Source organism: Natator depressus, chromosome 11 (genome assembly GCF_965152275.1).
Source record: "Natator depressus isolate rNatDep1 chromosome 11, rNatDep2.hap1, whole genome shotgun sequence".
Taxonomy (NCBI): Eukaryota; Metazoa; Chordata; order Testudines; family Cheloniidae; genus Natator; species Natator depressus.
The window spans coordinates 81,232,499-81,247,947 of NC_134244.1; the positions used below are offsets into that span (position 1 = coordinate 81,232,499).

The 15,449-nt window shown below is 49.2% G+C and overlaps 1 protein-coding gene across 1 annotated transcript; it reads left to right on the top strand.

Annotated features, from left to right (window-relative positions):
- The first annotated feature begins 1,338 nt into the window (after nt 1–1,338).
- LOC141996280 (uncharacterized) lies at nt 1,339–3,213 on the top strand. Its single transcript, XM_074968271.1, is given in 4 exon segments — nt 1,339–1,465; nt 1,823–1,936; nt 2,077–2,420; nt 2,423–3,213. Coding segments are annotated over 4 exon segments (1,170 nt in total). The 3' UTR covers nt 3,008–3,213.
- The last annotated feature ends 12,236 nt before the right edge of the window (nt 3,214–15,449 follow it).

Sequence of the window (15,449 nt, forward strand, 5' to 3'; positions counted from 1 at the left end):
TTTATCATGAAAGTGCAACTGACAAATGTAGATTTTTTTTGTTACATAACTGCACCTAAAAACAAAACAATGTTCAACTTTAGAGCCTACAAGTCCATTCAGTCCTACTTCTTGTTCAGCCAATCACTAAAACAAACAATTTTGTTTACATTTACAGGAGATAATGCTACCTGCTTCTTATTTACAGTGTCACCTGAAAGTGAGAACAGGCATTCACAAGGCACTGTTGTAGACCACATTACAAGACATTTACGTGCCAGATATGCTAAACAGATGTATGCCCCTTCATGCTTCGATAGCCATTCCAGAGGACATGCTTCCTGCTGATGATGCTCATTAAAAAAATAATGCATTAATTAAATTTGTGACTGAACTCCTTGGGGGAGAATTGTATGTCCCCTGCTCCATTTTACCGGCACTCTGCCATATGTTTCATGTTATAGCAGTCTCAGATGATGACCCAGCACATGTTCTCATAGACTCATAGACTTTAAGGTCAGAAGGGACCATTATGATAGTCTAGTCTGACCTCCTGCATATTTGGGGTTGGGAAGGAATTTTCCTCCAGGGCAGATTGGAAGAGGCCCTGGGGGTTTTTCGCCTTCCTCTGTAGCATGGGGCACGGGTCACTTGCTGGAGGATTCTCTGCACCTTGAAGTCTTTAAACCATGATTTGAGGACTTCAATAGCTCAGACTTAGGTGAGAAGTTTATTGCAGGAGTGGGTGGGTGAGATTCTGTGGCCTGCATTGTGCAGGAGGTCAGACTAGATGATCATAATGGTACCTTCTGACCTTAATATCTATGAATCTATGAGTGCAGGGGACTGGACTTGATGACCTTGCAAGGTCTCCTCTAGTCCTACAATTCTATGGGTCTGTGAAAACAATGGGAGCTGGTGGCCACCTTCACTCAGGACAGCCTCTCTTCCACATGCCAAAGGGTAGGGAAATAGTGGCCATCTTGAGTAAGGGCATTTTGGCATCAGGCCCTCCCTCACAATGGGAGAAGGTGGCCATTTCAAATAGGGGAAAATGTGTGATTTCATAGCCAGGAATGGTGCGATCATGAGAAATTTTTCAAATCCCAGATAAGCATTGTGAGATCCAGGATAAAATCACCAGAGTTGGCAGCTCTGGGCATCTCAGTTTCAGCGTAGTAACAGCGTGCTTTTCATTTAATCTTTCCGAAATTTCCCCCCTCCTCCCAGCCCCCAGGACTGTTCCTTCTCTCTGTGGCCGAGGGGGATGTTCCCAGCTCTTTCTGCGACTGAGCTGGGGGGGGAGAGCTGTGGCTGGGACAGCAGGTTGTAAGTGGGGGACTCTTGTTGCTGATACAGATGCCGGTGACCTTTGAGGAGGTAGCTGTGTATTTCACCCAGGGGGAATGGGCCCTGCTGAACCCGGGTCACAGAGCTCTCTACAGGGACGTCATGCAGGAGAACTATGAGAACGTGATCTCGCTGGGTAAGGATTCCTGTTCTCTTGGTGTTAGAAACTGGGCATCTTTGACGTGCCCAGGTCGGCTTCTCCCCAGGGTTCTTCCCTGATCCCTTAGATTTCAGGGGAATCAGTCCCATAGTCCCAGGCTCAGTAGGGTTAGGAAGGTGTAAAGAGTTTGCACAGTGATGCTGTACCAGAGTCATAAAATCCCCCAGTGAGTGGAGATCCCAGAATCCCCTTCTGCCCTCCCCAAAGGCTCTCCAGGAACACTTCCTATCCCTTTGGTTTAAACAAGGGCACCCACTCACCCAGCACACCTGGAAACAGCTGTCTGAGAACAACGGTAAAACTCAGCTCACTTCATTTCTTTTCCCGGAGCAGGTTTTCCAATTCCCAAGCCCAGCATGATCTCCCAGCTGGACCGAGGGGAAGAGCCATGGGTCCCCAATGTCCAGGGGTCCCAGGCTAGAGAGGTCCTGAGAAACATCCCCAGAGGTGAGAAATTGGTTAAATGGATATCATTCTTCCCAGCCATTGTTTTGGTTTGTGTCCCCACTTCTCTGTTCCATTTTCTGACCTTTCCATTCCCCCCACACAGGGACTGACTCCTGTCCGGATTCTCTCTGTCCCAGCAGGTGATGAGATGGTGAGTGAAGAGAATCCTTGTCCAGCAGGTCCTGAGAGAATGGAACCAAAGGGGACGTTGCTGGGAAGGTGTGAAGTGGATGATCCCCAGAGTCCTGGGCAGGGACAAGCCCCAGAAACTCAGTGCAGGCCAGAGAAGCAGCAGGGAAACCCCCCAGGGAAGATGCTGGGTGAATCCACTCACCGAGGGGGAGGTTCAGAGGATCCCAATGAGGCCACGATCCAGCCGAGAACCTGCACTAAGGAGAAGCGGTTTGAATGTGCTGAGTGCAGGAAACGCTTCAGTTGTAAAGAACACCTTATTAGACATCAGAGATCTCACACAGGAGAGACCCCCCCTATTACTGCCCTGAGTGTGGAAAACAATTCAATGACCAATCAATCCTTATTAGACATCAGCGAACCCACACAGGAGAGATACCCCATAAGTGCCCTGACTGCAGGAAATGTTTCAGTCAGAGGTCAGGCCTTATTATGCATCAGACGATCCATACGGGAGAGAAATGGCATAAATGCCCTGACTGTGGACAAACCTTCACTCAGAGAGGGCATGTGACTAGACATCGGAGGACTCACACGGGCGAGAGACACTACGGATGCCCCGAGTGTGGAAAAAGGTTCACTTCCACCTCTGACCTTATTGTACACCAGAGAGTCCACATGGGAGAGAAACCCTATAACTGCCTCGACTGTGGGAAAAGCTTCAGTCACAGCCATCACCTTACTGACCATCGGAGAATCCACACAGGAGAGAGACCCTATATCTGCCCCGACTGTGGGGAGAGCTTCAAAAGTAAATCTGGCTTCAAAGTCCATCGGAGAAGGCACACGGGAGAGTGCCCCTATCAATGTTCCATCTGTGGGGAAAGATACAAGACCAGGACCTCTCTAACATGCCACATGAAACGCCATACAGACTAGTGCCGGCCACTTCCCCTCCTCCTCTCTGCATCTGTAGAGATGGGAAGAATCATGGGGATAATGAACAGTTGCCCAATTCCCTAGAGAATCAAGTGGCACCACTAGTGACGTGTGTGCTGTGTGTCTCAATAAGATGGAGGCACCAGGCGAGTGACATTATTATTATTACTGTATTGCAGTATTCTCTAACCCTTTCCCATCCCTTCCCAGCTATCTCTGTCAGGGGCAGGCTGAAGGATTTAGCTGAAGTTCCTTGTCCCTGTTTTCAGCCCGGGGCTCCATTCACATTATTGCATACTGGGATTATTCCTGAAATTGCCGCCCTGGGAGGCATTTTCTCCCCATTTCTGCATGGGGTGGCAGGGAGAGGTCTGAAATTTCTGGGAAGTCAGGTGTCTGTGGAGTCTTTATTGCTCATTGAATGATTTTCTCAGTATTGTTCAGTTATTTGTTCCCTCCCCCAAATTAAGATGCAAATAAAACTTCTGGCAAATCTCATTTTCCTGAGCAGCCTGGGAATTTCATTGGTTCTTGAGCTCTGGGAGGGGGAGAGGCCAAGTGTCCCAGACTGGGCAATTTGTCTCCCTCTGCAGGAATCACTCATTCCCTCATGTTCAGCCCTTTCACTGATGTCTTGGCCCATCCAGCTTTAGAAGCGGGAATGCAGGTACATCCGTGTCTTTGCTCTTGCAGCTCTGATGGCCTCTGGCTTGATCTTTGGGTCTTCCCTTCCCCTCCACAAGGGGTTGAATTGGGGCAGGAGAGAAACAGCCTCAGAAATAGAATCCAGGAGCCCTGGCCGGGTGGCAGCCTCAGAGGACACACACAGCTGGAGTTGATGGGTAGATGGACATTTCCAGATGGGGAGCAGCCCATCTCTGTCTCTCCAGCAGTGTCTCCAGCATCTGTCCCAGCTGCTGTGTGACTCCAGGGCAGAATTGTGACATTTCCCATGGACACAGAGCAGCTGCAGGGCCAGAACATCCTGTGTGTGTAAGATGGCAAAGCTGGGTAGGTGGGGGTTAGAATAATTTGCCATGCAGAGACCGTATGGAAGGGCAAACATGGGCAGCACGACTGGCTGAGGGAGACTGACAAGAGGCCGGGAGTCGGAGCCAAGGACCCAGGAGTTTTCCATGTGATAAAACATCAACAAAGGCCAGTGTGATTCTCAGGCAAAGGCAGCCCACAGAGCGGAGCAGGGAGGGGAGAGTCACTCTAGTCTCTGCACAGCTCTGGGGACACCCACCTGGGAGCCTGGACCCAGCTGGCTGCCCTGGGCCCTGAACTACCAGGATCCTGATATTCCTGTTTCATGGCTCCCATTCTGGGGGATTTCTTAATGAAACAGGACTGTGCCCAAAGAACTCCTGGGAGGGGAAAGTTGCTTCAGGCACTCTTCTGTGGGACTGCAGAGAACCGGGAATCTCCCAGGTGTTTGCCAGATCAAATTCATTAGTGCCGTATCTTCGTAATTTACCATGCTGCTCATGAAATATGCACACTTTGCAACAGCAGTACAAAAGATAACATGGATAGAGATCCAACCCTGCTCCCAAATGCAAATTACACATAGAAACAGCCCATGAGACAATAAAAATACACCTACAGAAATGAATATGTGGATCCATTTAGTGCATAAAGAAAATTAATTTCACGCAGTTCCTTTCCTGGTTTAGTCACTGACCCGGCAAATAGAGCAACTGCCCGTGTCACTGAAATGGACCAATGTTCTTCTTTTTGAGCCAACAAGACAAAACACATCTGTGCCAAGGCTGGAGAGAGTTGCTTATTGCCCTCCGGTAACAATGAAAATTACAAAATAACGTGGCAAATCTTTACCCTGGTGAGACCTGCTTAATCATAAATGGTTGGGCCTCTTCAGTGCCAGGATATTCCCCCTCCTCCTGAGTGAGCCGACAGCCTGGTTTGGAGACTTTGCTCTGTAAATGCCCGCCTTAGCTTATTACTCTTCAGCATTTCCAAATATTGAACGGATGGGACCATTTCAAACAGTTGCTGTTGGTTTGTGTTTGTAGGGAACTCTTTTCATAGGTTTTATGCTACAATATAATATTTTTAAATAAAAACAGAGTTTTAAACATAGCTTTACTTTTTCTTACAATGGAGTACAGTTAGGCCCTATTTCTGAAAGGCAGTGATAAACTCATTTTATTTACACCCTTAAGCCTATATTGCAAAGGTCTGGAATTGGTGGTTACCTATTAACTGCAATTGTTTGCTCTAAGTTTAAACAACGTCTGATTAACACACAACGGTAGCGCTACAGAAGTGTCACAACATTTTATTGGCACATATTTACTGCCCCATTAGTGTCATAAATTTTTTTTTCCCCCTTGCAATTCAAAAACTTTTCTAGGGCACTAGCAATCAACCAGTTGAACTGATAGAGAACCAGAAAGAATGACTGACCTCTCACTGGCTTAAGAAGAACCATAAAAAACCCCAGACATGCTATCAGGAGCCATTTTTCCTTAGATCTCTAAGGGTGTGTCTACACAGCAGTTAGACATCTGTTGCTGGCCCATGCCCTGTGGTTGGCTCTAGCTCCAGGGCTGTTTAATTGCAGTGTAGACTTCTGGACGCCAACTGAGACCTGGGGGGCTGTGAGGTGGGAGAGTCCCAGAGCTCAGGCTGCAGGGAGCTTGGAAATCTACAGGACGCTTAAACAGCCCCCAGGTCCAGTCAGGTGGTACAGGCCAGCTATAGGTGTCTAACTATAGTGCAGGCACTAAGGCTATGCCAGTGGATAGCTGGAGATTGGGTTGCATGTCTGAGAAGAGTATGTTCTCAAGTTGAGAAGGGTGAAGGCAGGGGTTCCCAAAATATGGGCCACGGCCCCCCACTCCTTGGTGGTCCACTGGTGTAACTGCATGCTCCAGTCAAGCTCTTAATAAATGTTTAATACCGTGTGACTCATATAAGCTAAGTAAACGCTACATAAATGTCGTGTTTTGAGCTGTATATGTTGGACAGAACATAGAATAAACTCTTTCTTTCTTTCTTTCTTTCTTTCTTTCTTTCTTATTTTTTTTTAAAGAAGCTGCAATATGGCCGGTTTAATTCTCATGAGTACAGCGGTGCATATTACTGCAAAGTGACCTAGCAACGTACACACAAGTCTGCCATTTACAACTGTAAAAAACAGCCAGCAGTATTTCAGTCTAATCGGGGGGGTCACTTTTTTTTTTTGGAAAAGGTTTTGAGAAGGGTGCATGGGTGGAGAAGATCATCAAAATCATGGACCAGCTACAGCAAAACGAAATGAGCCAGCCAATAACATAAAGTAAGTGTAAAAATGTAAGATGAGACATAGTTGAAGTTTGGAGTCTTCTTTATGGGGTCAGATGAGAACCCATTGCCTCAGTGTGTTATAAAGCAAAAGGAAACCTGCACGTTGTTTAGTCACAGTGTTATAGTTTATACCGATGTAACAGTTAGGATTATTTTTCCTCCAGAATTGTGAATACTGGGCCACTGTGCCTATTGCAGCTGCACAGGCAGACCTCGGGGGAAAAGTTTGGGGACCCCTGGGTGAAGGGCGTAGGCCACCATGTAGAACAAGTGCATAAAATCGTTCATGGTGAATTTCTTGTAGTGTTGAATTCAACTTTTATAAAACTATTAGTGGGCAAAATCCTGAACTTCAAGAATGAAAAACATTATTGACTTAAATACGAAAAGAAATCATTATCAAAGAGTTCAGGGCCTGCCTGGCAGGGCAGCTGATGGGGGGGGCAAAGAGGGCAGCTGCCCCAGGGCCCAGTGATTTAAAAGGGCCTGGGGCTCCCAGCCCCTGCCGCCGCCACAGCAGTAGCGGCAGTGGCTGGAGCCCTGGGCCCTTTAACTCATAGCAGGAGCCCCAGGTGCTGCGCGCTGGACGGTGCTGAAAGGCTGGCTGGGGGAGGCTAGCCCCCAGCCCCGCCACTTCTGCCTGAGGCCCCGCCCCTTCCAGCATACGTGGGGGAAGAGAAAGGCCAAGCCATGATGCCAACATCCCTCATTTTGTACCCTCAATCCATGTGCCTGTATGTCACCTGCCCAGACATGTCTTGGTGAGCTTCGCTGTGTCACAATGATGGACTAACCCCCCATTTATATTAACATATCTGACAAGACATACAAGTGTGTTGTCACTAACAATTTACAGCATGAGGTGTCATTAAGAGATTGCTAGCAATGTTCATTTTTAAATTTCTAACTATGAATGGGCTCCCCCATCAGTTCCTGCAACCCTGGCTGGCTTGCAGACCTCTGTGTGAATTAAGCAGCAGGCAGTCTGCCAGGGAACCTCCACCAAGTGTCTCTATTACCCTTTATGGTGCATCACAACCTAGCAGCAGTTATGTGGCCCCCCCTTCCTGCTCCCTGGTTCAGCCTTTTATACTGCTGCTTTCTTCTCAGCACTGAACTAGTGACCTCATCAGGCCCCCTACAGGTGCCAGTGATCCCCTCTGTCCTTCCTAATCCAAACTACTCCGTCCCTCCTCCTCTAACTGCACCCGGTGCCCTGGGTGCGCTCAGTGACCAGGGTGCTGGCTTTCAAAGGGCTCAGCTTGTAGCTGCTAACAGCCCCGTCACAAGGCCATGATTGTGTAGGTGACCATGTAGTGAGAATAACACCAAATGTAAACTGTTACCTCGTTATTATATTCAGAACCCAGATCTGCCAGTATCTGCTCTGGACAGCCATGCTGATATATAATTTTCACATGTTCTCTTTCCACCTCACGTGCTGTCAAGTTGGAGCGCATTAAATCAGCCCTGGGCACTCTAAACTGGAGGTGTCCACACTGGCAAGGCACTTAGAGCGCCCCGACACCACAGCTGGAGCACTCCTGGTAATCCGCCTCGGCGAGAGGCGTGGAGCTTTCTGCGCCCGGGCCAAAGCGCCGCGGTGCCAGTGTGGACGCCCTGCTCTGTTGCTGCACTCTCATCGGCCTCCAGGACGTGTCCCACAATGCCTGTTCTAGCCACTCTGGTCATCGGTTTGAACTCTACTGTCCTGGCCTCAGGTGATCAACTGTCAGACCTGCCCTTAAAATTCTCTGGGAATTTGGAAAGTCTCCTTCCTATTTATTCAGCAAGGCGTGGAGTGCTCTCTGCGCATCTTTCCAGGTGACCATGCCTCCACGTGCCAGGCGATCCCCAGCTGTTACCAGATGTGCCCGTTACTTTGGAGTATGCTCATTTATTAGGGTTACTTTTCGGGGGGCAAGGGGGCAGCGTTCTGTAATTCTATCGATGTACTGCTTGTGTTTTCATATGGAGCTCTACTTCTCCCTTCTGCAAGTCCCCTCCCAATGGAGCTATCCTGCAGGACCTAGGTTCCCCAGGGCTGGGTTCCTCCAGCCCCAGAACCAGATGAACACACACACACATTAACAGAGCAAGTCTGAGTGGACCGGGTCAATCAGCACTTTCAAGCCGACCCCTTATATGCCACAGGTACCGCACAGGAATAGAGTAAGCCTGAGCAGGCGGGGTCAAACAGCACTTCCAGGCGGCCACCCTCCTATGCCCCTGGACTCAATTGTCTGGATCGAGCAGCACTTCCCAGTTGCCACCCTCGTATGTCCCAGGTTCAGCACGTCCCTATCCCCACTTTCACGTTACAATTGTTCTGGTCGTAACCCACTTGATGAGCAAACCCCACAGGATTTTTGGGCACTACAGGGATCTTTAGCTTAGATAAGAGAAGCGTTGCTGCAGAGTAAATGAGGAAGCTAAAAACACAAAAGAGTAAAGTTCAGAGAGAGAGAGAGAGAGAGAGAGAGAGAGGGAAGCAACCAACTTAACCATAAAAGTTATTTATTGAATAATAGTGATAACTACACAAGGAGAGCCTAAACAAACAGAGTTTGGATCCATGCATCAGAACACTTACTTGAACATAGGTAGGAGTTTTTGTAGAGAAACAACAATGGTTCAAGGGAGAACACTAGATTTGTTTATCGGTAAACTGATGACCAAGGGTTTTCTTTAGGCTAGACCAGGGGTCTCAAACTCAAATTACCAGGAGGGCCACATGAAGACTAGTACATTGGCCCGAGGGCCGCATCACTGACACCTTGCCCCCGCTGCCCCTGCCCCGACTCCACCCCTTCCATGAGGCCCTGCCCCTGCCCCGTCTCTTCCCACCCCTTCCATGCCCCCATTCCAACCCCTTCCCCAAAGTCACCACCCCAACTCCGCCCCCTCCCTGCCCCTATTACAAACCCTTCCCCAAATCCCTGCCCTGCCCCGCCTCTTCTCCACCTCCTTCCCAGAGCACGTGACTCCCCGCTCCTCCCCCCTCCCTCCTGGAAAGGGCTAAGCGCCGCCAAACAGCTGTTTGGCGGCAGGAAGCGCGTGGAGGTAGGTAGAGGAGTGGGGACATGGTGCACTGGGAGGGCGGCGGGGGAGAGGAGCTTGGCGGCCGCAGCAAATAGCTCCGCGGGCCACGTGTTTGAGACCCCTGGGGGAAACAATAGGAGCTGATCACTCTTGGCTATGGGTGGTGTTCCTTCCAGGGAACTCACAATGCAATTAGTCTCCTTCAGTATTCTGGACATCAGTCAAGGATTTATTACTAGAATTGGTCTGATAACTGCTGAGCTGGGTGTGTGCAGGCGTAGGTTCATTAACATTTGGAGCAGAGATCCCCCATGATGCCATGCTTCCCTGCTTTTCTGCTCCCAGAGTTCAGTGCGGTTCCTGCCTTGGAATTTCTGTTCTCCATTCTATGTGCTAATGGAGATGCCTCCCTGTCCCATCTCTGATGCAGATGAGGCTATGAGAGTTGCCTTAATCTTGTCACCATTGTCAGGAGGGGTCTAGGTGTCTCTCACCACCCTTCACTGCTCTCTGCAAGTCTTTTCTCTGATCGGTGTTGGTTCAAGCAGAGGCTGGAGTGGAGGGGTGGGTGTCCTTCGTGGGTCAGACAGGCAGGATACTCCCCAAGAACACAGAGCTGACTGGTATCACAGCATGGAGCAATGCCGAGGTGCTAGACCTCTCAGCATTTGGGGAGAGGAGGCTGTGCAGTCCCAGCTGCACTCCAGCCGTAGGATTACGATACATCAAGGGCCATGACCGAAAGGGGCCATGACCAGGACTCAGTGCAGTGCAGTGTGAAAGTGAAGGAGATGCGGAATGCGTACCACAAGGCGCGGGAGGCAAACCACCGCTCCAGTGCTGCCCCCATGACCTGCCGGTTCTACAAAGAGCTGGATGCAATACTTGGGGGCGACCCCACCTCCACTTCAAGGAGCACCATGGACACTTCACAGGCCATGCCAGCCCAGAGTGCAATGAGCCAGGAGGAGGAAATCGGGAGCGAGGGTGCTGAGGAGGAGTGGAGCTCAGAGACAGAGGATCAGCATCCATAGATGTATGCAGCCAGGAGCTGTTTTCAAGCCCAGAGGAAGCTAGCCAGTCGCAGCAGCTGGAACTTGGGGAATCGCAAAGATCAGAGGAGGCACCCTGGTAAGCGCCTTTGATTTTGGGAAGCGAGTTGTTGGAGAGAGGAGGGTTGGGGGGCAAGGAGAGTTGCAGAAAGCAGGCTTGGGTCTCTGCGGTGCCTAGAAGTAGAACAGGGCATTGATGCACTCTCTCACATCTTGGTAATCAGCCTCACAGATCTCATTAAAGATCTCATGCAGATACTGAGCAATCCGGTTCCATAGGTTCCTTGGCAACGCTGCTGTGTTCATTGTCCCATTAAGGGTAACATTCCCATGCCATTGTGCCAGTCTCGTCTCGTAGCTAGTATGCGTGGCGATATCATCGTCGGACTCCTCATCGTCACTTTGTAGTTTAAGGAGTAACTGGACTGCCATTTGTGAGGTGTTAGTGAGACCCATCAGCACATTCTTCACCAGGTCAGGCTCCATTCCAACAGACCGAAGAGGCAGACAGAGCACACAATACAGAAACCACTGAAAGATGCTGCCAAACGGAGATGGAAGCAATGGGGCTGCTGGGATGTGAAGAGATGAATGACGGGGCATTGGGACAGGACCCAGGATGCCCCGTGATCCCCCCTTCTGCCTTCCCACAAGCCCTTAGTGGCAGAAGGAGAAGAGGTGCTCTGTGGGATAGCTGCCCAGAGTCCACCTCTCCGAATGCCACAGCAAGTGCCGCAAGTGTGGCCACGCAATTGCGCTGGCAGCGGACAGTGTGAACACACAGCAGCGCTTTCCCTGGAGCGCTCTCTGATGGGTGGTTTAACTCCCTGCACTTTACATCTGCACATGTAGACATGGCCTCACTGGCTTAAGCTACACCAAAATAAACCACTCTGGACCACGATAAGCGCTTTGTTGTGCAAGTGTGGTCGTGCACGCGCGCTGGGAGAGAGCGCTCCCTGTGCTCCTGGTAGTCCACCTCCACGAGGGGAGTCGCTCGGAGCCTGTCCACACTAGTGCCTTAAAGCACTTAAACTTGCTGTACTCGGGGGGTTGATTTTTCACACCCCTGAGCCAGCAAGTTAGAGCGTTTTAACTTGCCAGTGTAGACATGGCCTGAAATTGTTGTTTAAACCAATTTAGTTAAACCAGAGCAAACCCCTGTGTGGATGCTCCTCTTATTTCCTTTTAAATGCATCTTATGGAGGTTTACAATGACCTGATTCCTAATTGACTTGAGATGAGCTGAAATAAGCCTTGTTCAAACCGAAATAAGAGTGTCCACACAGCCTTTTGCACAGGTTTAACTAAATGGATTAAAAAACTTATTTAAGGCTTGTCTCTACGCAGGCCATTTGTCCAGTTTAAGTTGGACAGTGCTGGTTTTGGAAAGGTTTGTCCCTGTCTAGTACCATACATGGTTTTGTCTGGTATCATTGTGGAGGACACCATTTTGCAGAGCTTGCCACGCTGCTTCTGCCAGCATGACCTCGGACACACTGGTGGGAGCAGGGTGGCACACTCTGCAAAATGGCTTCCTCTGTACAGCTTGACTTCATATGCACAGTGCCTGCAAAGTCATGGCGGCGGGGCCAGGGTCACACCAGTGAGGGCAGGTTCATCCTGTTCCTGAAGTTCTGGAATGTCCAGTATTTTAGGGATGGTCATTGACCACCCTATATGTCTACACAGCGGGGTTAAACTGGATTAATTTGAATTAATCTGATTTTAAAATGTATGCGCACACACACTGCAACCCTTCACAGCACACTAGTTCTGTGGTTATTGTGAACTCTGGAGTCCTCTTGCAAAGTGGGCTACCTATGCTTCAAATAGTTCTATCCATCTGTTGTCTGTGTGCACACAATCCTGCTGCTCATCACTTTGACAGTCCTCCAATCGCTATTCCACACTGCTTTTCAGGCAACTGTTACTGGCCTGTTTACGTGTGTGCCCTCCCCTGCTCTGGTGTCTAGTTCACCGGATGACCCAACCCCTGTTTAAAAGTTGGGATGGGGCCAAATTTTGCCTATTTGCTCCTGAGTTTGAATGTATCACTATTGTTGAACATTACCCCAGGAGCCCTACGGCACCCCGTGAGCAGCCTCTGGGAGCCATTCTGAGACCTGGATAGCATTGCCATCGGGGAAGGATCGTTGGTTCAGGAAGCTCTTGTAGCCAGTCACTGCCATAGAGATCTGGCTGTGGACGTTGCTAAGTTGATGCCCCTGAGAGGCGATGACTGGGATGCTGACCAGAGCCTGATAAAAGAATTTACATCACTGTTACACACAGTGACCAGCATGAGAGAGACCTTTATCTGCCCCGATAGGCTCCCACTCAGCGTTATCTGCCGGCGGGGCTGTATCTATGCAGTGGGGAGGAAGTAGCAGGGGGAGTCAGTCTGGAGGATTCCTAGGTCCCCTCAGGGCCATTAACTGTGTTATCTGACTCTGAGATGGGAACATCTCTGCATTTCCAGCCTTTGGGGGAGTCTCTGCCCATGGCAGGGAGTGAAACGGCCACAGGGGGCAGCAGTGAGTGCCGGGGCCCTGCTGTAGGGGCCACCCTGTGCTGCAGACTCAGTTGTGTGGTGGAGCTGGTCCCCACGTGATGGAGGGATGGGTAGTGGGGAGAGCTGGGGAAAGGAATTTGGTAGCTGAGCCAGGGGCAGTGGAGTGAGAGCCCAGGCCCAGGGCTGTGTGAGCGAGGGTAAACGGCACCAACTCATGGGAAGGTGCCCCCAAGCAGTTTGTCTCCCAGGGGCACCACATGTTCTCACCACATGTTCACCCGACCACATGTCTCCTCCCCAACTCCACGTCCTTCGCCTGGGCACCTTCCTGTACAGCCACACACCTGACCCCTCCTTGCCCTGCTCTGTACCCAGCAGCTCCCCCCCTCAGTGCTGTCTCTGGGGAGGGAGCGGGGGAGCCTGAGCTGGGTGAGTGTCGTGCTGAGGTCAGGCAAGGGAGGCTGGAAGCAGGTTGGCTTTGTGGTGTTAAAAGGGCTTCACTGTACACTTCTAGTGACATGGCTGATTCAGCAGACGGTGCAAATGGCTTACCAGCCACACACACTATGGGGGTCATGAGAGCCTCACAGACATTCACTTTCCTTTTTTTTTATTTAAATCAGATTTTTGAGGAAAAAAACCTATCTAAAGATAGTTTTAATTAAGATGTATTATATCTCATCATGGAACAGGGATTATAAATTCTAATTCTATAGTATGAGACAATATATTCATGTCATGTTTAAGAAAAGTTTTGTAAATGAGTTCCAGTAGTTCATGGAGTAGGGACCCAATCTTATGGGGTTCCACAGTCTTCTGTATAGATTATTTAGGTTAAATCTTTCTGTCTACCCAGTGGGGCTCAGTGCTCAGTCTAGAAGATACCATCAGAGATGCTTAGTTTTTCAGTTCTCAAACTGTGGATTTGTGTCTCCAGAGATAACATGCTTGATAACAGCAAAAATGTTTTAAAATAAATAAATAATATATAGAGGTGAGAAATAACAGACCTCAACTCTATTGTCCCTCTGCAAATTTGTGTACACAGAGTCAATCCCTTACCTCTCTTTAAAAGTGAAAAGTTTCAAAAAGTTCAATGAATAGAAGATTGTTGGGGGCAGAATAGATCTGGACAAGGAGAAGAAGTCCGGAGATAAATGTGAGAAGCGAGGGACATATACTTTTTTGTTAAAATATTATGTTTGCTGTTGAAGAAAAAAATCCAGAATACTTAATGTTGTTGTTTTAGTTAAATAAAACAATTTAAATGTCTGTCTGGTGATGTTCTCCTCCTAATACAGCCTGGCAAGAAAATCCTCCAAATATTAATGATTAACTTGTTGAACTGGAGATAGTTCACCTCCCAGTGACTTCATAAATATCTGCTTCAATTATCTTTAGTAAATGAAATAACCAAACAATCATTCATTTTCTGATTTGCTGTAAAACTCATCTGAAAAGTTTTCACAATAGATCACGGTTTAAAAATGTATAGTGTGTACCTTCTAAAAATGAAACCTACATCTATCTCTGAGTTGTGAAAAATATGTATTAAGGTTATAACAATCAACAAGAATGCACTTTTATGTAGAAAACCATGATTAAATCGAGCCTTCCTGACCAGTGATTTAAATTGTGATATAAATCAAATCCACCTTGCCCGCTGTGCTCTTGCCCCTGGCCCTTTCATTCCCCAGGGGGGACCACCAATATGTTTGGCGCCGGGGCCACAAAAAGTTAAACCGGCCCTGCTTAGAGCTACTTCCAGGCACTGCACACAGAGCATGGCAGGCACCACATCCACCAATGGATAAACAGATTTAAAATCCCTGCCATTGGGGAGAGAAGGGAACAGGAGAGAATCCCAGGGACAAATGCGAGTTGTGTGGCTGTTGCCCAGCTAGACGGTGCTGTAAGGACTGAATAGAACAGAACAGAACAGAACATGGAGGAGCGGTGCTGTCTGGCTGCTAACGGGGCAGTTGGCCGGATCTCGACTGACTGGGTTAAACTCCCAACTACTCATTAAATACTGATATAAAATCCCCTGCAGCCTGTGCCCCATTTCTCCAAAAGATTAAATAATTAACTCAACCCAGCCGCCAATCACTTGCCCCTTCCCTACTGCTGTCTCCCCCAACTCGCCAAAGGAGCTTCCTGCTCCATCCCGCTCCCTGCCCAGGCATTACCTACAGCATCCATTCTGCCATGTCAGTGACTGGGCTGGGGCATGGGGGGGCATCGTTAAGTGCAGATTTTCAGCTACTCTGGGCGCTGACTGTGGGGAGCAGGGACCCAGTCACACACAGAGCACCCCCCCTTGGGGGAGGAGGGAGTGACCCCTCATCCTGCTGCATCTGGGGCTAAAACCAGATCAGGTCTGGCCAAGTGTCCCACTAGCAGCTGGGAGACCCCGTTTCCAAATGGGGAAGGCTCCTGGCTCTGATGGTCACCACCGACAGGTCAATTCTAATGAGTGTAGAGGGGGAAACAATTTGATTCTGAGACATGAGGGGAA